Below are 25,215 nucleotides of genomic sequence, written 5' to 3'. Positions count from 1 at the left end.
ACTAAAAAGACATTTTTAGTGAAAGGTCCTGCTCTGAGGCTTCCATTTTGCTTTCAGAATCTGATGTTCTCATAGTTCATATTGTCAGTAGAGAATCCGTTTACAAGTAACTGCAAAAGCTTCGACACCCCACCCCCCCCACCCCCCCAAAAAAAAGGTTTGAATAACCTTTATGTTAAAAACTTATTGTTTTTTTTATTTTTAACAAAATTTACAAGTTTGATTTGCTTGATTTTTTTTAATAGTCCATATATTATTGGCACGATGAACCAAGCCACCTCCTCAACACCTAATCTTCAACTTCATCATAATTTCAGGTACTGTTTATTCATGCTTCTCATTTATGTTTGTGGGCTCACAAAGGAGCAATGGCTACTGAGTCACCTGAAGTTGTTCTTATCAGCTGAAATAGCAAACTGGGATAGAAATACCATTCTCCAGTAGCTGCTGCCCTAACTTGTGCAGCTTTATGCTATGATGCTGTTATTAAAATAACTACAGTTAGTAAAACTTTGGCTGTTCAGAGGATTTTTAAGATATTTGATCTTCTAACAGATTTTAAATATGACTATATAGGCAAAGCAGATAGCCAGGGAGCAGTAAGATGATACAGAGCACAATATGAATTGTTTCATCTAATGAACTCATCATTAGAAAATATTTTTTTCTAAGGAAAATATACAACTGGGGTCATTCTTGTTGATCAAAATAATCATTTAGAAATTATAAGAAATATTTAGCCCAGAATGTTTTCTCTTGCATTAAAGAATAATTGCAGACATTTTTGCTGTTCTGCCACAGATGGGTGCTATGTGCTAACCACACTGAGCCAGTCAAAGGCTTTCTCGGCCGTTTCCTGAGGAGAAAACTAATAGAAACGGAGATCAGTGGCAGGATGAGAAATGCAGAACTGGTTAAAATTATTGATTGGATTCCCAAGGTCTGGCAACATCTGAACAAGTTCTTGGAGGCTCACAGCTCCTCTGATGTTACTATTGGTAAGTGTTCTGCCCATTCTGGAAGAAATACATTTCCAGACATATTTAAATGTACATATTCTATTTCCTTGTACGTCAGATGCATCCTTGCACATTTCCTTGTACTACGTAAGGTAATAAAAGATTTCTTTAAAACCCTGCTTTTAGATTTATTTTTTATTTTTTACTCTCAGACAAACCATACAAAAAGTTTCTAAACTTTTTTCCCCCTTTTTATAGACCTTTAAAGCCCTTGATATCAACTTTGTTTGGAAATGTGGTTAATAGTTTTCACCTCGAAAGCTATAGTTTTTCAAGTTGATGCAGAGGATTTTTGAACTCTCAGCGAAGAGCACTTCACCAGATAGCTACGTTTGTTCTCTCATCCTTGGCTTCTCTCTCTAGAGAACTGCAAGTTGGTGTTTGATCCTGTTTTGATTCATGTCATTATGATTTGAGTGTAATATCTGAATTCCCCTTCCCAGGTCCACGGCTCTTCCTCTCTTGTCCAATAGATGTAGATGGTTCAAGAGTTTGGTTTACTGACTTGTGGAACTACTCCATCATCCCGTACCTTCTGGAGGCAGTTAGAGAAGGGCTACAGGTGAGCAGACAAAAAAATTATAGGTCCTGAAATGGTACCTATTCAGAAGGCAACACATCATCAGAGAAAATTGAATAATGACATTGTTCTATGTGGGTGTAACTTTGCACACTAAATACTTGCATGTCTGTGAATATGTAGTTATTAATTTCAGGGAGAAATATTCTCTTGAGTATGCCATTTTGAAATACAGAGTGGAAGCGCATAAATTCCAGTGATTTTTTGAAAAGTGCTTAAACGCTAAGCTGTTGATGTTTTTAGTGGCAGTTAGACATCCAAGTGTCTTTCAATAATATGTTTTCAAAAATCAAATTTCAGTAATCCAGGAGCACACTTGAAAATTGTACCGTGCACCTGAAAAACATGTTTGTGGTCATTAACTGTTACATATGATTTTCCTTTGCAAATGGAGTCTTGAACAGAAGGTAAACAAAGATGTATGGGGAGATAAACATATAAACAAGCATGATAGGTTCAATATCAGTGACATTTTGATTATTTCTTCAGTCTTCAGGATGAAGTTTTGAGTAGATTCCTTCATAATTCTTTCAGAGTCTATAGTGAAATCATCCCTGATTGCGTGTACTTGGTATCTGATTCACACTGTCTAACAATTTGGATAGTTGTAGGCATTCCTTTCTTCCATTCATACAATTCTTAGCATCTCCATGACTATAAAGCATGCTGGAATCAGGAGGAATGGCTTGACAGAGGTTTGCTATTGACTTGACGTGGAATTATGGAAAAAAAACATACAAATTCATTTTGATTCTTCAGTTCTCTGTTCACGGGGTAAGAACAGCAGCACATGATTTAAAAGGCGTTTTGGGAGATAGCATAATCAAATATGAGTAAATTCTGGGCGTTGCATACTTTGAAGTAGTTATTTTAGATGAAGAGTTTTCTGTGAGAAAAATCCCTGTATTTTGGTAAGGTGAGGATTAGGGCAGATGGAACCTTAAGCTTTCCCCTGCAGTGTCTGTTAAATCTGCTCATTTAAAAATAACTTCTTTTGCAGTAGAGCTAAATGCAACATCACATTTAGAGAATTAAAAAGGTGGGTGGCAATGAGAGTCTGGAAGGTTGAAAAGGGCTCAAGATAGGTGGAGAACAGTAAATTATGGTGACGTATTAGAAGCTTGTCTTTTGATAAGAGGTCAAATGCCATTTTAGGGGTATAACTCATATATAACCTCTATAATAACCTCTAATAACCTCTATAGCTCATAGAGGTAGGAAGAGGGAACTACTTCTGTATGAAAAAAAAAAAAAAAAAAAAGATTTAAAAGTTAAAAGAGTTCAGAAAAGAGCAATAGGTATAATTTAAGATACAGAAAGTATTGTACAGTGAGACGAGAAGCTCAAACTATTCAGTTTATTCAATAGGAAGCCAAAACAGTGTTTGGTCTTTGGGAGTCTTCTGCTTTAGTCTCGGGGGGGGGAAACATTTACTGCCTGTTTGACAAGTTTGCACTGGAAAAATTCAAACTCTGAGCAAGACACGGTTTGTTATTAGTGAGAATAATTGACAGTTATGAAATTTTACTACAGACATAATAGGTTCTCTACCATGTATGTCTCCGAGCCCAAAATCTTTCTGAAACATGAAAGAACTCCCAAGAAGTTACGAGCTCCTTGAGAGAAGTGGTCATGTCACAGAATGGTAATGTCACATTTTGAAGAACAGTTCTCTCCATTCTGGTGCTGCTTAGGGGTCACCTTTACAGTATCCATCAGGATGACGTGTCATGAAGATCTGTTAGAAAAGCGTGAAAGTTTTCTTTTGAAAAATACCATTTCTTTTCTGTGCAGTACTGTTTCTGTATTTGAGGTTCATCTCTTGTTTGGATGGGAGTACTCTGCAGAAAATGAAGCAATAATGAAGAGAAGACACCAGTTTGAGTACTTGAAAATGTGCTTAAAAGGAAAAAAAAATGATTTTATGTTGTTCAGTTAAGAAACATCTGGAGTTTCATGTACTATCTTGACAGCAGAGATTTATAGATGTTAACAGAGTGAGAAAAAACAGCCTTGTCATAGAAATTCGAGTTTTTACTAATGGCTCCTCATATCTACTAAATACATCAATTGTTCAATGAGTTTTAGTGAGAATTTGTACAAACTGTGTTTACCATTTGAATTTTGACAGTACCTAGAGACTTCATTTTCTTTGTGATGATTGTGGTAGGTACTTACAACGTTTTCAGAATGCACAAAGAGAAACATAGGCAGAAACAGAACAGAAGAACCATTTTACATAAAAATTCCTGTAGAGGGTCCCCATAAAGGAAGGTAATAATCTTTTTGACCTAAAACAAGTGAGAAGAGAGGGTGTGTTCTTGTTTCCTCCTGAAATGGGATGCTCAGGCATGTTGTATTGTGTTTTGAAGGTCTTGTATCAGCTGATCAGTAGGTATGGAAAGCATTGAAACATTAGTAACAGAAAGGATGAGAAAGCATAACAATTGATAAAACCCTCTTTTTGCTTCCTCATTTTGCCTGTTACCTGCATCTTTCTTTACGTTATTTGAATGGCTTGCGTTTTAGTGTAAGGATTTCAGTTTCTCACTTGATGCTTTAGATTGTGTATCTGCTCCGATCCAGCTCCCCCAAATTCCACTAATTCATTTTATTTTAAATAACTTCCTAGTTTGCTGTAGAATTCTCTTTTGTTGAGTCTGTGGATGGCAATAAAACATGAGTACTCAAAGAGCAGCCAGATTTGTGCTAATTAACAAGCTAATGCTACAAATGTGTATTTCATTTTTGGCTTTTTTCTGTCCCCACACCCACAAAGGCTCCTTTGAGAACACATCCTCTCCTATGAAACTGCCTGCCAGAAAGGAAGGGTGGACTGCTGATTTCACTCTGATCTCTCTGGATCTAAACTGAACTATTTTTATGTTTCTGTTTCTCATTTAGAGAACTATTTTGGGTCAAAAACAAGTGAGCCAAAAGGATCCTTAGAATAATTGCTCCCGTTGGAGCTGCTGAGTTTTTGGTTCTTCAAAACAGGGATGTGAAAATGACAGGGTTTTAAAAACCCATTGTTCTTCCTGCACGGTGTATTGATACGGAATGGAGCTCCAACAAAAAGGGGGTCTAAAGTCTCTGTGGCTTCCTGATGCCATCACTCGTACTCCAGTGGTTTCTGTGTGGTGCTCTGTGAACCAACCTGTTAGGCTCTTGCTCTTTAATTGCGCTTTGTCTAGAAAGCATTCATATGAAAGGGGCAGGACCGGTTGCTGTGGATGCCATTAGTAAGCTGGTAATTGGATCTTTCATCTGCTGAAGATACATGATGGTTTCACATACTGCAATGGGGATTTGTCTTCCTAGCTAATTTTCAAAAACGATCCAGGAACGACACGGACCTTCTAGGCAGCACGGGCGTGTGGAAAATATAAAATTTTCTGCCCTTACCAACTGTTACAACTTGCCATAGATTTGAGAACAAGATTAAAATATGCGATCTGGCTTACACAGCTTGAAGACATTATGTTGAGAAAATAACACAATACAGCTCAAGGATCCAGGCGAGTTTTTTTGCGGCAGAAAGCCATGTGTAAGACGGCCTAGCACCACCTGCTGGGCACGCCTGCTCTGTGCTCTGCCTGCTTCAGTGCTGTTCCGGAAAGCATTCAATGCTTTGTGATTTCCGTATGGCATTTGACTGCCATCTATGAGTAAGTTAGCATTCGTGTCTGAGTTTCACCGGAATGTAAGTTTCATGTAACTCTTACAGGAAGGCTCTAATAGAGCAGGTAAAAGACTTGGTTTAGCATGTGCAAATTAACACAGCCAAATTTTCAAAGAAAGGGTTAGGCTGTGAACTACGTGACATCACTTAGAATGAAAGCTGTTTTTATTCTCTAATATTGCTTAGGAGTCTCTGACAAAATGCCATTCGTACATGCTTGCCTGATAGATATCTGTGGAAACACTCTGCTGCCATGCAGGAAGATCAGATTTGGATTAATTAACCATGCATCCAGATGAAGTCAGTCTCTTGCATTCTGTTTGGATGCAGCATTTTGGGGGCCTGTTTGCACTGGAAGAATTAGTTTCCATGCTGCAAGAACGTTCCAGTGATTTATGGCAATGTGAGGAACAGCACTAGTTTGCCCTGACTACTCCTGTTTGGCAATGGGCAGGATAATAGAATGGGAGTGTGGGGAGGAAGAAATAGTGATGAAGAAAACAAGATAGTCTTAGATCCGGGAAAGAGATGACAAATTTCTTTGTTATACTGCTGCTTTTTCCCCATGTGCATTGTACAGGAAAGAGAGGTCTCTGAATTCAAGTGACAACGTGCCAGTAATGAACTGCAGATGTGGAAGGATGCTTAGGCCAGAAAATCATAAAGCATAAGTTTAAAGTCACTTAAAGTTGTATTTACGCTTTTGAAAGTCATATGACATGAAAAGGAATTTCTTAGCTAATTAAGGCAAACAGATGAGCATCACAAGGAGATGTAGTGATTCAGTAACACAGAAAAGGTTTGGGGAATAGAACACGCTTACTTGAAATAGGAACACAGTCAAATTCTGTTGGCACGTTTTCTTGGTTGAGTACAAAGAAATTCCCTTGGCTTAAAAAAATTAAGCTTTGACATCCATCCATCACTATTGCTTGGTAACTGGTATTACGTTTCCTCCTGTGCATTCTTCTGACTGGCAGTTTCACAGCAACAGCAAACAGATAAGCTGTCTCCTGTTGCGACCTGGATGTGAACGATAACAGCCTCTTTCCTGTATTTACTTTTATTCAAGGTTAAAAAAAAAAAGGGGGGGGAGAGAAAGAGGAAAAAAACACCTGTCCAAATTGAGGTTATTTTCACGTCTCCCTTTCATTAAACGGTAACCACAAAAGGGCATTGCAGCCTCAAAGGAGGTGATTAGCCTCTTCCAAATCACTTGCCATCAAAAATAATTAAAACATTGTCATTAGGGTGACGCAAATCTCATTTGGTTTTGTTCAACCTTACTTGCAAATGTTATCTGCCGTCAAGGAATCACAGCACATTCATTTTGGTTAGGTAAGCATAGAATACAATAATAAATGAACAGGAACGCTTTAAAAGATGCTTTTGCACTTTTTCAGTTGTATGGGAGGAGAGCTCCCTGGGAGGATCCTGCCAAATGGGTAATGGACACGTACCCCTGGGCGGCCACCCCGCAGCACCATGAGTGGCCTCCTCTGCTACAGCTGCGGCCCGAAGATGTGGGGTTTGATGGCTACTCCATGTCACGGGAAGGCTCAACCAGCAAACAAGTTCCAGTGAGTGATGCCGAAGGAGATCCTTTGGTAAGTTTTCAGATCTGCCCAGTTTCTCTTCTTTGTAGGGATTAAAAGCAAGAATGAAAAAGGAAAGAATGGCTGAGAAGTGCTGAAAAGATTTAGAATGAGAAGTCCATGTTTCTTGGCAAGTCATAAAGACAGCTCGTGGAATGTGTTGACGTAGAAAGCCCATAAAGTTTTCAAGACAGTGTCAGAAGTTTTTCAGATTCATTCGTTGAGGATATTTTGAGGATTCGTTTTTTGAGGAGTGACTGGGGCATGTGTCCAATGTTTATTAATATCTACACCAGAACGAAGTACTTGATTTGGTGACAACCATGTGAATAGTGCAGTGGGGCCATTTGGCAAAGCCTGTTCTGCCACAGGTATGAAATAGGCGCGTTGCTTTACCTCACCTGGTGTTCACAGCCACCAAATGAAAACTGAGATTTCCAATGAATCTATCAGCTGTTAACGCTCTGTGACTGGTGTCAAATTTATGAATCAGAAATACAGTTCAAGTGTATATGAAGGAAATGTTAACGTGTATTTGTATAGGGTGTATAAACTGAACTAGAGGGCATTACTAAATTTTCTTTCAATGGGAAACAGTTATTGAAGCTGTGAATGCCCTGAAGCTGTTCTCCTGAGGTAGGCATTTTCCTAGACAATTGGGAGTACAGAATACAAGTTACCTTTCACTAGCTCATGTATAGATAGACAAATATATTTTCCAACCTAGATGATTCTATGATTTCAAATATCACGCTAGATCTTAATACATTCATATTTACCTATTTTGACTGTGCTGAACATATTTCCGTGAGTCAGAGCAAGAGATGGGAAGGATGCATGCAGAATCCTGTGGCACAGCTGAGGACTAATCAATTCAGTCTTCTCATTTTTACCTTTACTGGACAAGCATACAATTCATGACTAATGTGTATGCTCCTGTAACTGGTTTATGTGTAATGTCTCTTTTCAGATGCACATTAATAATCACCCCCCTTTTCCCTTCCTTTCCTCTGTTACATGCTGGCGTAGTGAATGCCACTTTGATTTTCATATGGAGTTGATATTCTTCCTGCCTCAGAATGCAAATAATCATGAACTTCTGTGCCTTTGTAGATGAACATGCTAATGAGACTGCAAGAAGCAGCCAACTACTCAAGTCCCCAGAGTTACGACAGTGACTCTAACAGCAACAGCCATCACGATGACATCCTCGATTCATCTCTGGAGTCAACATTGTGATCTTCATTAGATAGAAATAGGTTGTTTCCATGATTGCTCTCCCACTTGACGAGAGTCCTGATCACAAACTCACGAGAAGAACATGTTCCCGGACTGGGCTGGTATCTCAGTATTAGAGCTGCAAGAACAAGAAGACACTTGGAGTCAGTCTTGAACCTGGGTGCAGGCAACCCAAGCAACCTTTGTATTGTTTTTCTTTTTACAGTGATAAGAACTGCACTATTCCTTTGTTTTCTTCTGTTTAGTTGCTGTAAGCTCTCATGCCTAAGATACTGAAGATGTTAAAATCATTGTTACTAAAAGAAAAAAAAAAAAGTTAAAGGAGGGGGGAACTTCACAGCTACGAAGCAAACAGCTTTGTGCCATGTACTGTCCAGAGGAGAGGGGAGAGGAAATTTTTGCCTATGCTGCTTCTGACCAAACCACATTTAGGTGAGGGCTGGACTTTTACCAATCAGCTTTGCAGATTAAACTCAGCTTTGTATAGTTCTGGTGCTATCACAATATTGCTTGCCTTGGTAATAATACTCCGTAAAGGCAAAGCTGCAAGACAGGGAAGTTTGAATTAAATATAATAGAAGAGAAAAAAAAAAAGAAGAAAAAAATAAAGAAAAGTAAAAGCGCTGCTCTCCCTGCCAGTCTGAGACCTTGGCTTTCCTTCGTTGTGTGTTTGTAAAGATATACATATATATAAATAGGAGTATATAAAGAATATATATACAGTCTGAACAAATCAGGTTTTTTCAAACACTGTGTAACAATCAATCCTACTACAAGTTGGCGAGCGGGTAGCCCTTTGCTACGCCGGGCCTGATTCTCCTCCCACTTAGATCCGTGACGCTCAGTTGACTTCAGTGGTGTACACGTGGTCTACACCGATGACAGTGAGCTTCCCTCCTCCACAGAAGTCGGCGCAAGGGCTCTGCCCCTTGAAGCCCTACAGCTTTAAAGGACCTTAGGCAATGCACAGGTGTTCTATCAGCCCTGTACACAGAGGTTAGCTACACCCCTGAAGGAATTAATCAGACTTTCAGTTTTTAATTCTTGCCATGAAATGTTACAGCAGTTTTCTAAAAACTTTGGGTTTTGTTCAGAGTTTTTGTTCCGATCAGCACAACCATAAACGGATTAGTTAAAACTCAGCTCTGTGACAGTTTCAGTGCTACTCTGGTGAAAACATACTTCCACGGTTTTTCTTCTTAACTACAAAAAAGAAAAAAAAAAATAGCAGTATTCCAGTCTGGAAAAAGGAGGGAAGGTACTGCATCTTTTAAGTTTACCTAGGCCATGCTTTTGAGTTTTGGCAGAGCTGTGAACCTGGTTTTATTTCTCCTCCTCTCCGAACGCACACACCTACACTATCAGTGTTAAGGCTTGTACTTCTGTTGGGGATCAAGAACACCTCACAAAGAATTGCACTTTCCTTTCTCTGGAAGCAAATGGCTCCAACACCATCACCACCAAGTCAGCTGTCCCGGGCTGTACCTCAGCAAAAACATCAGTCCTCAATATCGATCTGTACTAGCCTTTCCAGCTATCTTTTGGTGCTGAATTTTAAAGCGATGCCTTATTTTGTACTAATTGTGTTGATTAAATTAGTGCTGTATATTATGAGATTTTATTTAAATAAACAGGGCTAAAGTCATCTCTTGGAATATCATAAGTTGCTGTGAATACTATTTGTATGAGATACTAGAATCTGTTGAAATGTGACAAAAAGGAGGGAAATGAGATAACTTTTCAGGTTCGTATCAATCTGCAGCTAAATAAATCACTGAAGAGCTCTTTTATCCATGCAGGAAAAAGAAAAAAAAAAAAAAAAAAAGGCTTTTCAACTGTAATAAATGCTGTCATTAATAAATTACAGGAATATGCTGGGTTTTTTCAATGTACAAAAAGAAAACTTAATACAAACACTTTTTTAAGAGCTTGTTAATCCTTATGGGTTTAAAGTAATGTAACAGACAAGTTCATGCTTCTGTGACTCAGTTTGAGAGGATAGTTTTATTATACCTCATGACTTTCTGTAACATAACTGTACTTACTTTGTCTTACTGAGCTGGTCTTGAATCTGCTCCTGTTACAACTTTTAAGTGCTGATGACTTTTTTTTTTTTAAGAAAAATATTGTAAAAGAAAAAATATTTTAATGTTGGGGGTGGGGGGGGGCTTGCTGTTGTTACTGTTTTAACCTTAGGAACTCTATTTCATTATTTTGCTGAATGAAATACCAAGGGTTACTCAGCCAACGTTCCTACTCTAGTCTTGGTACTGTACAAATGGGGTGCATCTGTATGGAATCAAATATATAGCATGCTGGTGTTGATTTAAAGAGAGGTTAATTTTCCCAGTAGTCTTGACAATTCTGCTTCCCAGCACTGACTTTACCTGCTACTACTGTGAATCTTGGCACCTAATCCTCCAACTGAATCCGTGCAGATACAGCATGTGCCTGTCAAAAATCCAGTTGCAGGGATAGGGCTTTTAAATGGACTTAATATCCTAGAAATTTTCTCACTTAACCTTTAACTGAGTGCTGTAAGACATGTTTATAATGGTGTTTTATTTGTGGGGAACGGGGTATTTTTTTTTCTCATTTTTAATCCTGTGCTTAGGCTCAGGAAGGAATTTCTGTTACCGTTTATTTTTTATTGACACCAGTTTGCATTACAGTAAGAGAGGCAATTTTGAGCGGGCTAGTCGTGCTAAGCATCACAACATTCAGTGTCTTTTCTGAAACTTCGGGAAGCAGAGTTACCCGTAGTTTTTACTGAGACGTCATACATAAAGTCTTTCTTTAAGTGACTTTGTTCTAATTTAAGGCTTTTTTCAATAATGTTTCTTTTTGCCTTTTTTCCCTACAAAGTAATTTTAAAGAAAACAAAATCAAGAAAAAAAAAATTGCAAGATTCTATGCAACAGTCACGTTGAGTTATAAATTGAAAGTATAAACCATTTTCCTTCCTTCAGACCTGCCAAGAATTCTACAGGCCATAAATGAGATGTGGTTTATTTGGGGAAGGGGAGGGAGGGGGTTGGCTAGCCTTTTTGTACATTTTGGAAGAAGCAAACTGATACTTCATTGTTGATGCTTAACTTCGGTATTATGTGTATGAAACCTTGTCTAAATGTGGCAATTTTCTTTCAGGAAAAAAAAAATATAAAAACAAAGCAAAAAAATCTTTCTTTGTCAATATTAAATGGAAGGTTGCTGTTTTGATCTAGTCGTTTCCAGTGGAACAGTTTATGAAATATGTTCTATAAGATGTACATTTTTCATTGTAACATAGAAATGTAAATATTTGATTAAAAGTGCTGCATTTTGATGAATTTTTTCTAGCCATTTTTAAAGAGAAAAACTAGGAATTGAGTATTTTGTGTACGTTTATGATGTTTTCCATTTGCTCCTCTCCCTATTTAATTTTCAGTTCTCATTTAGGATTGGAATTTGTGAATGGTCTGTTTGAGATCATGCCTCCCCTTTCTCACCCTCCCTGTTTCTCCCCCTTCCCCGCCCTTGTGTCATAGAGAATAAAGCTGATGATTGTACCAGTCTTAAATTATTCATGATTCAATAAAATTGATGCTTATTTATTCAGATTTGTGGCTTCCCTGAACATTTTGTCCCTTCTTAATTGACATTTTCTATTTTGCATTTGAAGATTGTGGGTTTTACTTCTTGTTTTCGTTGGCTTCTTAGAAGTATGTGTGAAAAGATGCCAACAGCCCTGAGACTCCGTACCCTCACATGGGAAGAAAGTGAGCAGAGGTACTACACCATTGCAGTTATCTCCTGCAGCTCATGTTTGCGCACATTATCCACCACGAGCTGCTCAAGACAGGACTGTGGGCTACCCACGTGAAATGTCGCTGCAATAAAGTTGGAAGTAAGTCATAGGTGGCCAGCAGGCCGGACGGATCCTAGTGTCAGCTTCTTTTCAAGAGAAATCCCTGCTGGTCGCAGCGGCCACATGCTGCCTGCATGCTGGGCGTGCTATGAGCATGCTTTGCAGAATGGGCTTCTGGAGTCCTTAACTGCAGGACCCTGCAGTCCTGGGAAGGTCGGACTGGCCACTTATAATATAGCCATGGCATTTTTTCTGTTGTAGAATAAAGGTATTGACACGGACAGAATTTTTCTTGACCACTTCGATGCCCAAGGCAAGCTCTATTCCACGTGTGCCCCACTGTACACACAAGACCATCTTTAGGTCTGCTTGCTCTGATGGGTCTTTGAGACTTCTCATTCCCATCTCCAAGGGCACTAAGCAGCTCAATTCCACACATTATAACAATTTCCTCTTAACCCATTTGATAGTGACACAGATTACACTGCAATAAATTCACGTTGGGCAGTAAGAACACATAAGAATCTATTTTCCTTCTCTTTAACTAAATTTTGTGCTCTAACAAGAACAACAAAGTACTCCCCTTTCAGGAAGTATAAATCCCCAAACCTCTGCACTAAAAGTCTAGGTGATAACTCTCAGCAGCAGGCTTTATTATTTTATTTTTTTTCCCCTGCAGACTATTTTATATTCCTATTACCGCTTTTTTGCCAGTTTCTTGTAGTTATCTTGTCTTCTACTTACGGACTTGAACTACTGACATTGGTAATAGATTCTCCTATATCAAAAGAAAGAGAAGAAATTCTGCTGAGAATTGATGATGTGCATTTGATTTACTTAAATCTAAAACCAGTTTAATCTACAACTCCCTGCAGCTCTTTCTGAAAATCACCGAATAAATCGTGTATTTTTCAATAGTTGTATTTGATCTATTTTTCAAACTAAAAAACAAGTATGATAAAAAGGTGGTGATTTCACTGATGGGGACACAGCGTTGACTGTTGGAACTTAAAGACATTCCACAACTGATATAAAAAACTGCAGCTTATCCATTGTATAGCCAACAATTAGCTTAGCTAAGTCTTTATAGCTTACTCTCAGACCAATAAAAGAGAAATTTTACTGGTAGATATTTGCAGGAACACAGCAGTATGATCTTCCTACCAAATACTTGGATTTGCCTTTCCAAGTTGGGGCAAGGCTAGAGAATGAAGTTGGCTAGGAAGTGCCTACATCATATTAAAAGAAAATTTCTTGGGTGCTAATTGGTAATTATTGAGTCTTGTGGAGCAATTATCTTTTGTAGGCTGTCTTGTTCTTGCATCTATTTTTTCCTTCTCGTACATTTTTTCCTTCTGAGTTACAAGCATCTTCACTAGCCTTTTAATAGCGCAGGGGCGCAAGCTGTAACTCAGAGCTCTTCATCAGTAATGGCGGTTTCATCTGTCCCTTAACAGCAGTTTTCCAGAGGCAGAGCAGTGCTGGACATACTCTAGCAGATTTTCCATGTTCTGTAAACATACAGAATTGCATGTTTTGGAATTGGCCCTGTAAGATACTCTAGCCCTGATCTTGGACAACGTTTGAATCAGTACTGGACTGGCATCAAAATGCTTGATCTCTCCCAGGACCTCTTCTTCCCTTTCTTCCCTTTTTCAGCCTCCCCTGTCCTTTCCCTGTGTTCTTTGTTTGTTTCAATGCACATTGTCTCATACGCTCAGCTTCACATATTTTTTCCTTTACCTCACTTTCTCTTCAACCTTTATTGCTTGGTGTTTCTGTTTCCAACATCCCATTTTATTCTTATTTTATATCCTGCCCAGATCCACCTCATAATTTCTCAGTGCTTTAGGATCAGTCCAGACTTCCTTTCTGCAGTCAAAGGGGAAAATCCCTGGAGTCATTTTAAGAAGTAGATCAGTTTGCAGCCTGTGACATGTACTTACATCCTTTGCTTTCCACTGATCTTTTCCACTGGTGTCTTGAAGTAGTCACTTCAAAAACCGGAGGGGAGGAAGGACCTCCTGGTACCCTACAGGCTTCCGTCCTCTCTTCTGCGTTTGTGCGCAGTCTCATTTTACCCCTTTACTGATGCTGATGATTCTGACATTAACCTCTGTGTCAGGTGTGATAACTGACCGTTAGCGGTGTAGAGATATCTCCTTCTCCTCAGTGATGTCTAGTTTTTAGTGAAACACATGATCTGCCACTTACAGCCCCTCCTTAGTGCTGGAGGATCCATACCAGGATGATGTTCACAACACATTTGCAATACGTTTACAGGAGAGGAGCAGCTGCCTGTGCACCTTATAAAGCCCTCAGTCCTCACCTCCCCCAGCCAAGCAGGAAAATACTTTTGGGGGTTAGGGCAGAGCACAGCAGCTGACGACAATCCCCATCTGTCAGTTTTAAGAGAACTGGCTGTAGGTGAGTATTTGTTCAGCTACATCGCAGTTTGGTTATTCAATCAGAAAATCCATGATCCTCCCTTTCCTTTATATACAGATGCTTTCAATTTATTTCTTCACTGGAGCCTTAGGGAGGCTGAGGAAGCTCCAAGGGATAGAGACCATGTTCTAGCCAAGCATGGGTAATTCCTCCTCCTGCTCACGTAAGAGGGTCACCCACATGGGGCTTGCCAGTTAAGAGCTCTGCAGGACCTTAACTTAAGAAGGGGTCCACAGGCAGAAGGGAGGAGGTTCTTGCTTCCAGTGAGATCTGGTAGTAATCGTGACTGGAAGATCATCCTCCATCAAGGAGCTACTGAGTCACATGTAAGTTAGCCCGAGCGTGCCCTGCCAGCCGCACTCATGCTCCACCTCCTCAGCAAGACAAGGCAAGAATATATGACAGAAGAGCTTGTGGGTTGAGTGCCCAGTCCTGCAGGGCAAGCAGGCGCTAATTACCATCATGGACAAAGCAGGCTTGACTTAGGAAAAATTAATTTATCACCAATTAATAACAGAGTAGGAGACTGAGAAATAAAAACAAAACTAAAACCATTTTCCCCTCACACCTGTTTTCTTCCCAGGTTCAGAATCATTTCCACTTCTTTTACCTCTTTTCCTCAACTGGCCCGGGGTGGGGCTGGCGGTTGTGGTCAGTTCATAATGCTTATGCTCTTCCCCTGCTCCCGTGTGGGGTCCCTCCCACAGAATGCTGTCCTTCAAGAACTGCTCCCACACAGCTCCATACCACAGGGTCCATCCCCCAGGAGCAAACTGCTCCAGCACGGGTCCCCCACAGGCGGCAGCTCCCCCAGACCCCCTGCTCCTGCGTGGGCTCCTCTCCACGGGCTGCAGCTCCGGCCCGGGGCCTGTTCCTGCGGGGGCTCTCCATGGGCCGCAGCCTCCTCCAGGCCACATCCACCTGCTCCACCAGGGGCCTCTCCACAGCCTGCAGGGGAAGTGCTGCTGCCTGCCTGGAGCACCTCCTGCACCCACCTTTGTCTCTGCAGGACTGTTTTGCTCACATTTTCTCACTCCTCTCACGCACAGCTGCTGCTCTGTATGTTTTCGTTGTCGTTTTAACCTTTCTGAACTATGTTATCACAGAGGCACCCTCAGCATTGCTGGGCTCCAGCCCGGGGCAGGTCCCTTTCGCAGCCCACCGGCCCTGGCTCTGCCTGACAGAGGCCTCTCCTCACAGAGGCCGCCCTGCCGCAGCCCGGCCGTGCAGGCCCAGCACAGCGGCGCTGCGGGCACGGCGCAGCCCCCGGGCCTGTGCTGAGGGAATCAGCCCCTGGGCCAGCCTCGTGGCCGGGAGCGCTGGCAGCCCCTGCTGGGCGCCGCTCACCAAGCCACCCGCGTGGCCTTGCCTTTTGTTCTTGGGAGAACAAGCTTTCCCCTGCCTGCTGAAACGATGAACAGAGTTGTTTTCTGGTAAGAAAAATGGTGTAAGAACTCAGCTGGCCAAAAGAGGACGGTCTCTTCGCCAGGCAGGGCCTGACCCGCGTGCTGTGTGTGGCTCTGAGGCCTGTTTGATGCCCCTCCACTCAGGGCTCCTTCACCTAAAGGGATGTAAGGTTGCTCGCAATGTTCTTTTCTCATAGTGTCCGTGCTAACAAATAGCATGTTGAATGGTACCTGACTGAAGCTGAGCACCTTTCTCTTGGGGTCGCAGTGAACCAGCACCACCCAGTGCAAGGCAGCTGTTAGGACACAGAGTTCCTCCCAGAGAACAGCCTCAGGTGAGGTAATTTTTTGCAAGGGAGGTAAAACTAAGTAAAAGCAGCATACCAGGTGCTTATGCAAGTTCATTGAAGTGCTCCCCAAAGGTCCTGGCTGCTCTGATGGGCTTTCACTGGTCTTACATGCATGTCCTTTGGGTTAGGACAGTGGTGCTGGAGTCTCTGCTGGAGTCTCTTTGGGAGTTTGAACAATGTTTTTCTTTTATATCAGGTTCAGTCATGGCCAATAAATAAATAAATAAATAAAATGCAGAGATTAGATGTATTTAAGGCTCCTGCATTTTAGATTAAAGGATTTAGTAACAAAGGCTGGCAGAAGAAATGATCTTCTACACCTCTTCCCGTCCAAGATGGGCATTTCTGCCCCTTAGAGGTCTGACACACTGGCACGGCAATTCCAGGTGCTAGATCATCTGAAATCAGAGCAAATCAAGTAAAACAAATGAGTTCTCTGCAGCTTTCAGCTATTATCACTTTGGGCCCAGGTACGTGCCAGGGGATGCACGTTTGGCAGGGGGAGAAGAGGAAACACAACCAGGAGCGAGGCCTAGCCTTATTCCTCTTGCCAGCGGTAGAGCCCATAGCTGCCATGTCAAATGTTCCCTTAAGCTTCCTGAGCAAAGATTTCTTGAATGCAGTTAGTGTTTTGGGGACCTGAAGGGGGGTCTCCCCAGAGGAGCCTGCTTTCCCTCAGGCTGGGGTCAGCGCTGGCAGCTCTGGGCCTTTCACAGGCCTCAGGCTGCTCCGCTGGCATCTGGAAACCAAGGCCTTGTGGCCTGGCCTCTTCGCTTTTAAGATTGTCATCTTAAATCTTTCCTGGAGGAAGGAGGCAATTTAAAGTCTTTTTTTATTATTATTTTCTATTTTTTCCAGTTTAGCTGCAGCATTGCCAATGCAGGATAGCTGGCAAGACTTTCTTGGTTACTGTTGTTAAGAAGGATAGTGTTTCATAAAGATAGGATGAATATATTTTACTGTGTATTGTGTTAACAGCTATGGCTTACTGGATGATTTCTACATGTACAGATGTGTTCTTTCATGGACATGTAGAAGAACTGGCAGAGTGCAACACAGGGCTGCCCTCTGTGATGTCCTGGTTCTGGGGCATCAACCTTGTTTTGTTCCAGAGCTGAGGTTTCAAAAACATCTGGTGCCACCATTCAATGTGGAAATTATTCCACTTCCATGACAGGAAGGAGGGATTCTTGCCACTTTCCCTCCTTTTCAAAAGCATAGAGTTGTATTAAAACAAACAGAAGGATCCCTGGCCCACAGTTGTGTACTAGCCACAGCAAGAAAAGCTGGCTTGGGGGAACATGGGGAGGTGGCCTCTGACATTCCCTCTGTTGATAGTGAGGGATGAAACCTTTAACTCCTAGAAGTAGACCCCAGATGAGCTCCCTGTGTGATGCACACCAGGAACAAGCCCAGGTGTCAGCAGCTCCTTGTAAAACACCTGGAATCTCTCCACATTTGAGGTCAGTGACTCAGTTTCTGTCCTTAACAGGAGGCAAAGGAAGGTGTAGCTACTTCTGCAGCCTTCCCTTGGCACAGCTGTCCTGCATTAGTCATCCCATAGTAGCTGTGAACTCTGGGTCAGGAAGGAAGCCCTCAGCAAAGAGGAGCATGAAATGGCAGCCTCTGAGAAGGGGACTGATGTTTTTGCAAGCTGCAGACGGTAAGTAAACGCCAACTTTATACCTTGATATTAAGGTTTTTCTGAATCTCAGATGGTTGTGCTTGGTGAACAGATGATGTTCTTTTCAGAGCAAAGAAAAAAGAACTTTGGCAAAAAGTTAGTAAGGTTCTTAAGTTTCATGATTTAGGTGTGAGATTTTCCTTCTTAAATAGCAATTCTAGGAAAGTCTTCTTTTAGTAAGGATGTTTGTCTAGCAGGCTAAGATGTAATGTTGTTATGCTGGAAAAAAATGGTATAATTATTTTTGGTAATGATGTTCTAAGCACAGACCAACCATAAAGACCGGAGGGTGTAAGATGACTAGTAGCTTGTTGAACACTGAGTCAGAAGGGATAACAGATAAATGGCATCTGCTCAGATTTTTGAATGTGTTCCTTGCTTGTATATTATGGTGTGCGTGATGGTACCTGTTGTTTTTGGAGTATTCCATGATTTTTTAAAATGTTTTTTAATTATATGTTTTTATAGATTACTCAGCTATGCCTTTACGCTTAGTAGACTGGTAAAAATGGAGGTTATAAATAACTGTTGTGGGGTTCTGTATCGCTGATACCCAGATAACAATGCATTGTCCAGGGTACCCATTGTTTATAATAAACAGAAGAGTTCTCTTACTGGAAAGAACGTGAAGTAGGTTGTGCTAGCTGCTGTCTATGTATGTTTGTGGGATCTTTTAGGTGTGGTTGGGAGATACTGCTTTATTGGATAAGCTTTAAAATACTTGTTTTTTGATTTTCCTTTGTGTTTTGTGGGATCAATTCTTGATGTGCTTACTGTTACCTTTGTAGTGGTCTGCTATATGTTATCAATTCCTCACGGCTGCAAGGTGTTAGAGGGGTAAAAGACACTTGAAATGAGTGTCCTGGCCAGGTGTGCCCAATTACCTGAATGGGGAGTAGCTGGAGACCTTGCATGCCTTTGTTAAAAGGGGTTGTTTTACCCTTAAATAAGCTGTCTTTGTGGTGAAAGCCTTGTTTCAGCAGAACTCAGCTATCTGTATGCAAGGGAAAAATATTTTTCTGTGGTGTGCGTTAGTAACTAAAAATACCTAGGGTGTTATGTATTAGCTTTGCATTGTAACATATGTTTGACTGACTTCTAAGGCTCAGGAGTTCGTTTAGCAACACTTTTTTCAATAGTAGGTCCATGGAAGTAGAGCTTGTTCTTTCTTCTGCTGTGTATAGCATCATACTGCTTCATTTCTCACTGGGCTCCTCTAAATAACACTGCTGTGCTCCCAGTCCGAATGCTTGATCCCATCACGAGGACTGTGACAGTGAGTGAGGCTTGCTGGGGAGGACTTTTTTTTTCTTCAGTCTGTCAGCAATTTTCTCTAAGTAAATACAGTTGTGCTCAATCCCTCATTCTGCTTATGTTGTCTTGCTCCTTAATTTCTCCTGAGTCCCACCAAATGTGAATGTGGCCTGCCCATGCTGAGGAGCTGTGGAAAGGGTGAAGGAAATCTGAGCTGATGTTTACTGGGCCCAGGTGGTATTTCATGGTTATTGTTACTCCTTGGCTTTCAGTATTACACAAAAAAGCAAGGCAGTCTTGGATGTGATTTCTGGCTTCTTAAGGTCTGTTGCCTACTAAGGCAAGAGCAGTGCTTGGTGCCAACAATCAGGTACCGCAGCCTCCTGCCTGTAGCTTAGGGGCTGGGACCCACGGTGCCAGCCAGCAACACAACTTCCTGTGTACAAAAGTAGACCATTCTATAGACCTCTGTGAAAAGCAAAGCACTGCATTTATTAGTCAAAATTATTATAAATTGTGTTTTTCTGACGTCTAAACATGAGCTTTTTTTTTTTTTTTACCCTCTTTATGAGCTCTTGTTCTTGGAGGATACCGTGTTTTTGTCTCCTTTTGTCTCACGGACAAAAAGGATTGTGTTGTGGATATGAAGACTGTAATGTGTTGAAATGTTGAAATGTGGCTGTTTTTTGTGTTCTAAAAATGACTGATATCCAATAAAAATGTAGTGGAAAAATCTTAGAAAAAGAAGAAATAGAAATGGTTAGAGACATGTTTATATTTGTGGGTTTGTTTCGTTGATTGCCATCCCATTAGGAAGAGGATGGACTGGCAGTTGTACAGCTGGCGTCAAGTCAGAAGCAAGGGTGGGAGATGCTTTTTGTTGTGTTTCTCATCTTGGAAGCACTTGCTTCCTTTCAGTCAAAGACAGAAAGTCCTCCTGCACTTCTGATGTTGGTGTTCAGGGTGCTCTGATGAACTTGAAAACCTTTTCTCAATGGGCAGCGTGTCCCCATCCCTCTGCGTGTGGGAGAATGGACGAATGTTTTTCAAGCATATATTGTAGATGTGGCATAACAGCCTCAGGCTGTGATCTTCTTTTAGAAGATACTTAAAAAAATGTTTTTATTTCTGAAAGGATTAAGAAAAAAAGCTGTTGTCAAATTTAAAAAGTACGTATTTCTCCTGCATATTCAGAAAGAACAGGAATAAAGGGGGTTTTCAATGGCTGCATTGTGGGGAGGCTACTGAGCTTTGAAGATCTAACAGAGGATAGACAGCCTGAGGAGGGGAGGTTTCTGACAACTAGGTCTTGGGAAGAGCAGAATTCATCTTGATTCAAGTGCCCTAATTCATATTGCAATACATGCTAGGTTATCTCTTTAGAGACGTAAAACCTCTCCAAATGAGAAAAAAGTTCTTCTGTGAAGATGAACACCTTCTTTCTGACCCATTTGAGCACTGAATCCATTCCTGTGCTATTTCTGCACCTACTTAATACGAATATCCAACCTAGTGGAGCTCCTGTAGATTCAACAGGTGGTGTGGATTTTACTGTGGTGCCTGATTTAAAACTAAGCAAAAAATGTTCAGGCTTGTTCCACTTGTTTTAGTTTTGTCTTAACAGAATTACTTTATTTCCTTAGAAAATGGCTTTGTTTCTGGCTGCCTTACTTTACTGAATTACTGTAGTGTTGATAAAGGGTGGTTTTGTTTCCCTCTTTGGCCCCAGATACAACCTACAGCAGCTTGCAAACAGGAATCAAGCAGTGCTGAATGACCAAGCTCAGAAGGCTACTTCATTTTATTTGACAAACATTTGCTTTATTATATATACACATATTTAAAGTCTGTACATAGTAAAATACAAAATAAAGGCGTTTCTTTATAAGTTACACACTTAAACAGCTACATTTGTGTGTAGTTTAGCTGTCATTTAATTAAAATAAGAAAAAGGGAAACCTTGTTGAGCCGTTGTTATATTCCTTCGCAATAACCTTGGTATAAAACATCCATACAGAGTAAGTGTACAAAATAGCGTACAGTTCATATAAGCTGTGCAAAGACAGCAAAGTTCAGTCAAAATCAAAGAGGCACATCCACTTTGCTCTGTCCACATCACAAACAGCAGAGGCCAAGTGGAAAACAAGCACAGGCCTGCGGGCAGAAAAGTGAGTTACAGCGCTTGGTAGGGAAGAACGACGCACAAGTAAAAGGGGAAACAGATAAACACCGGAGGTCCCCGTTGCATAAGGCATGCTGTTACCTTATACCTTAAATCGGCAGCGGTGATGTCGGGGGCTTGTTCTGCAGGTGCCGTGCTGCTCGGGGTGAGCGAGGGGGGAGGCGGCGCTGGGCTGTGCCTCGTTCACGGTACTGACTTTTGGAGGAGCAAGTTGTGAGGTCGGGTGGTCTTGAGGTTTCCAAGCTTTAGTAGTTGCTGGAAATGCACTTGAAGAGTGGTAAAAAACGGCCACAGCGTCTATATTGGTGGTGGCGATGGTGTTTGGTCTGGATAAAGCATTTCCTGCAGTAGGATGCGTTCCCTTTGTTGCTGTTGGGGAAGGAGCTGCCTGGTGCTTGCTTTCAGGAGAGTGCAGCTAGCTGAGCACGTGCTTGGTAAGCGTGGAGAAGGGTTTGTGAGAAGGCTGACCGGCACTAGGAGCCTTCACATGGGACAGAAAATATGGAATAGCTCTGAGCAGGGAGGCTTGCGGCTGTGTGGTAAAGAACCTGCCCTGGAGAAGCATGTGGACATGCGGGTGGGTTGTGGCCTCTTCAATTTATAGCGCTCTGTTATTTACATCTTTGCAGTGTCCCCGTGCGATGCTAGGGACAGGCAGGTGACCTACGAGACTGTAATCTCCTCCTCTTCCTCTTCCCCCTCATCGTCCTCTTCCTCTGAGTCTGAGAAGTCTGAAGGTTTGCTGGGGCTGCTGGAATGAGATGGGGAAGGAGGCATCTGGGAGTCCAGTCTGTCCCGCAAGTGCAGGTGCTCTGGGGACTGGTGGTAGCTTAGGGGGTGTCGGGGGCTGGGTGGGCATGCTGTGGGAGCTTCCTCCTCCTCCTCCTCTCCTGCGCACTTCTTGCCGACGTCGCTGAGGTCTGGGTGAGGGTTGAACTTGGTGGGGAGGGTTTGTTCTCTGCAGCCGCCAGATGAGAGGAGCTCTCTTTCCTTGGAGTTCCTCCACTTCATTCTCCTGTTCTGGAACCAAATCTTCACCTGGGTGGGAGGGAAGTCAGACACAAGCTGTTCAGTAAAGCAGGGACCAGCAAGGCCCTGCTGGCTGCATGCCCACATTGGTCTTGTCTGTGCCAGAGCTAACAGGAATGCACGGCCTGACCCTGGCCTCCGGGTGGTAGAGGGGCGGTAGGGCTGTGATCCGTCCCAGCTGGGGACCGCGCCGCTCGCATGGTTCTGGCCAATGCTCACAGCCCCGCAGCTTGCCCCAGCCACGGGCAGCTTTCCCCTCTCCCATCCCTCTTTCTTTCTCTCGACTGGCCCTGTCTCTTCTCACCCCCCTTCCCCAGCATCACCCCACTCACCTGTGAGTCCTTGAGGCCCAGCTTGGCTGCCAGCTTCTTCCTGTCGGGCTTGCTGATGTACTTCTGCTTCTGGAACATCTTCTCCAGTGCCTTGCGCTGCACGTCGGAGAAGACGGCGCGGCGCAGCATGCCACGGCGGGGCTTGCCGCGGGCGGCCAGGGGCCATGAGAAGGTGCCGGGGATGGGCACGACGGCTGAGGCAGCTGTGGGAGAGCGAGGGGGCTGAGCGGAGGGCACCCCGCTGGACGGGCCAGCTGGGGTCCCAAAAGGAGCTTTGTGCCCAAATAACCCCCCAGTAACCGGGATTAGAGCCATCGGCTCAAACGCGTGAGATGTGTCGGTGGTGGCCTGCTTTGTTGGGGGGCTCAGGGGTCCCTGAGATGGAGGTGTAAGAATAAACCTCGCTCTGCCTCTCAGAAGCACTAGTTTTTTTTTTAAACCTTTTATCATTTCAGACAGTTTTTTATGCTTGAGATGAAAATGAGGAATTCTCTGGCTTGAACAAAACCAGCCCTCTTCAGACGCAGATCTGATCAATCGGTACTCGGCTTCTTATATTAATCTCTTCTCCCCCCCTCCTTCCCTCCCTCCCCCCAAGTTGGAGAATTCAACCCGAAGACATGAAAAGTATCAGCTAATTAGCACATTGCCTGGCTCCCAATGGCATTGGTATGATAAAAAGGGCAGAGTTTTGCCTTAAAAAAAAAAAAAGTGGGGGGGAGAACCTCCCCAAGAGAGACAGAGATGCTAATGAAGCGTGAATGGTAATTGTGTAGTAATGAACTAACAGAAAAAGACTGAGGACAAGCAGCTAACGCCATATATTATTGGGACAAAAGAGATTTACACTTTCAAACTAAACACAACGGCATGCCAGGCTCCTCGGGAGAATACTGATGGCACAATCGTCTCTTTCCCCAAATCATTTTCATTAAATGGACATGAAAAGCTATTTATAAAGCTCAAGTTGTTTTTGTTAGGCTATTCACCCGCCGGAGAAAGGGAGCAAATTCCATTATCCGGAGGATGAATGGAGGAGCTGGGGGTATTTTTTCCTCTCCCCCCTTCCCCTGTTTTCCCTTCCCATTAATGGCTTGTTGGGGTAATTAGATTTGGGGGGATTATTGCGAGCCTCTCTCCCCGCATCGGGCCGGGGCGGTGCGGGTAGGACCGCGGTGTCCCCTTCCCCCCCCACCCCGCGTTTCCCCGCGTCGGGGGCGCGCCGCAGGTGCGTCGGGGGCGCGCCTGGGCGCGGGCACGCGGGAGCTGGCCGCTGCGGCCGTGGTGCTGAAAGAGGGCCGGGGGCGGGGGGGCTACCTGGGAAGTAGGAGGATCTGATGAAGGGCTGGAAGGATCCGTCAAAGTACGGGAAGGAGAACGCCTTCGGGGGGCCGCTCTGCAGCACCGCCGGGGAGGACTCTAGGAGAAAAAGAGGGTTAGGCTCCGGGGGGGTCCTGCGGCTGGGAAAAGGGGGGAGGGAGGCGCGCAGGGCAGGGCGAGCTCGGGGCTGCGCTGCCCCCGTCCAGGTGCCCGCCCGCTCCCGGCGCTGAGGCTGCGGAGCCGGACCCCGGCGGTCCCTGCCTTCCTCCCTTCTCCTCGCCCCGAAGCCCGCTCCCTCCCGTCCCTCTCCCCTTCCCCTCGCCGCCCCCACCCCCGCTTACCGGCGCGGGGGGCGGAGGCCAGGATGGCGTTGACCCCAAACTTGAGGAAAGTGGAGTCCCCGCCGGAGGAGGCGGAGGCCGGGGGCGGGCAGCCCCTCCTGGAGGCGGCCGGGCTGCCGAGCTCCGACGTGGCCGTGTCCGTGCGGGCGGCCGGGGGGGACATGCTGGGCGCCGGGGCGCTTCGCGGCGGGAAGGCGGCGGGCCGGCCGATCCGGATCAGGTCCTCCACCAGGAATCCGGAGTGGCCGGAGAAGGCGGACTGCAGCGACTGCGGCAAGGTGAGGGTGGGCGTGGGCCGCAGCAGGCTGGGGTACACGGCCGGCGGGGCGATGAGGCTGGGGAACATCATCGCCGGGGCCGGCCGCCCGCCCTCCCGGCCGTCTGTCTGCCCGCCCGTCTGTCTGTCTGCGTGCCCTCTCGCCAAGATCCCGCTGGCGAGCCGGGCAGGGTTCTCTGTGCCCTTCCTCCTGGATGCGGGGTTTTATAGTGGTCAGCCCCGCTCGGGCTCTTTGAGCGGTGACAGCCCCAACAATGGGGTTCAACAAAGTTCTCCTCCGGAGCTTCATTCACCGGCCGCCCCGGGGCTCCCCATTGGTCCGGGGCCGCAATTTATGATTGGATTAGACTTCATAAGCACCCCGCGCACAATGGCCGAGCCACAAAGAAAGTGTAGTCATCAATTTTGCATATTGACCGCCTCTTTGGAAGACGTCGCTCCAAAGGCTCCCAGCAGGGTTTTGTTCCGAGGCAACACACACAGGCTAATTAAATGCCTATTTAAAAGTTTCGAATGACATCTTGCCTCGTAGAAAGGGAATTATTTAAAGAAAGCACTAAATTTATTTGCCGCTCCCCCGCTGAGGTTAGGAAATAAATCAATAAATATTCATCTAAACTTGGCTACGGG

The 25,215-nt window shown here is 43.7% G+C and overlaps 2 protein-coding genes across 12 annotated transcripts in view; one reads left to right on the top strand and one right to left on the bottom strand.

Moving 5' to 3' along the window:
- NAV2 (neuron navigator 2) overlaps nucleotides 1–11,714 on the top strand; it is a 405,213-nt gene extending 393,499 nt beyond the window's left edge. For all 11 annotated transcript variants that reach the window (XM_035326761.1, XM_035326759.1, XM_035326760.1 and 8 more), the window contains 5 exons: nucleotides 246–317; nucleotides 802–998; nucleotides 1,463–1,581; nucleotides 6,685–6,888; nucleotides 7,990–11,714. In XM_035326761.1, coding sequence (XP_035182652.1) covers nucleotides 246–317; nucleotides 802–998; nucleotides 1,463–1,581; nucleotides 6,685–6,888; nucleotides 7,990–8,115 — 718 coding nt within the window. In that variant the 3' untranslated portion in view covers nucleotides 8,116–11,714. The remainder of the gene's footprint in view (nucleotides 1–245; nucleotides 318–801; nucleotides 999–1,462; nucleotides 1,582–6,684; nucleotides 6,889–7,989) is intronic.
- A 9,194-nt stretch (nucleotides 11,715–20,908) lies between these two features.
- DBX1 (developing brain homeobox 1) lies at nucleotides 20,909–24,888 on the bottom strand. The gene is made up of 4 exons (XM_035328070.1): nucleotides 24,309–24,888; nucleotides 23,965–24,066; nucleotides 22,648–22,850; nucleotides 20,909–22,324 (listed from the first exon to the last, which is right to left on the bottom strand). Exons 1-4 carry the CDS (start codon nucleotides 24,655–24,657, stop codon nucleotides 21,950–21,952), a joined length of 1,029 nt encoding a protein of 342 aa, XP_035183961.1. The 5' UTR covers nucleotides 24,658–24,888; the 3' UTR covers nucleotides 20,909–21,949.
- Between the last annotated feature and the right edge of the window lie 327 nt (nucleotides 24,889–25,215).

Source organism: Oxyura jamaicensis, chromosome 5 (genome assembly GCF_011077185.1).
Source record: "Oxyura jamaicensis isolate SHBP4307 breed ruddy duck chromosome 5, BPBGC_Ojam_1.0, whole genome shotgun sequence".
Classification (NCBI taxonomy): domain Eukaryota; kingdom Metazoa; phylum Chordata; class Aves; order Anseriformes; family Anatidae; genus Oxyura; species Oxyura jamaicensis.
Note: the sequence above shows the minus strand (reverse complement) of the source record. Positions and strands in the feature narration are given on the sequence as shown.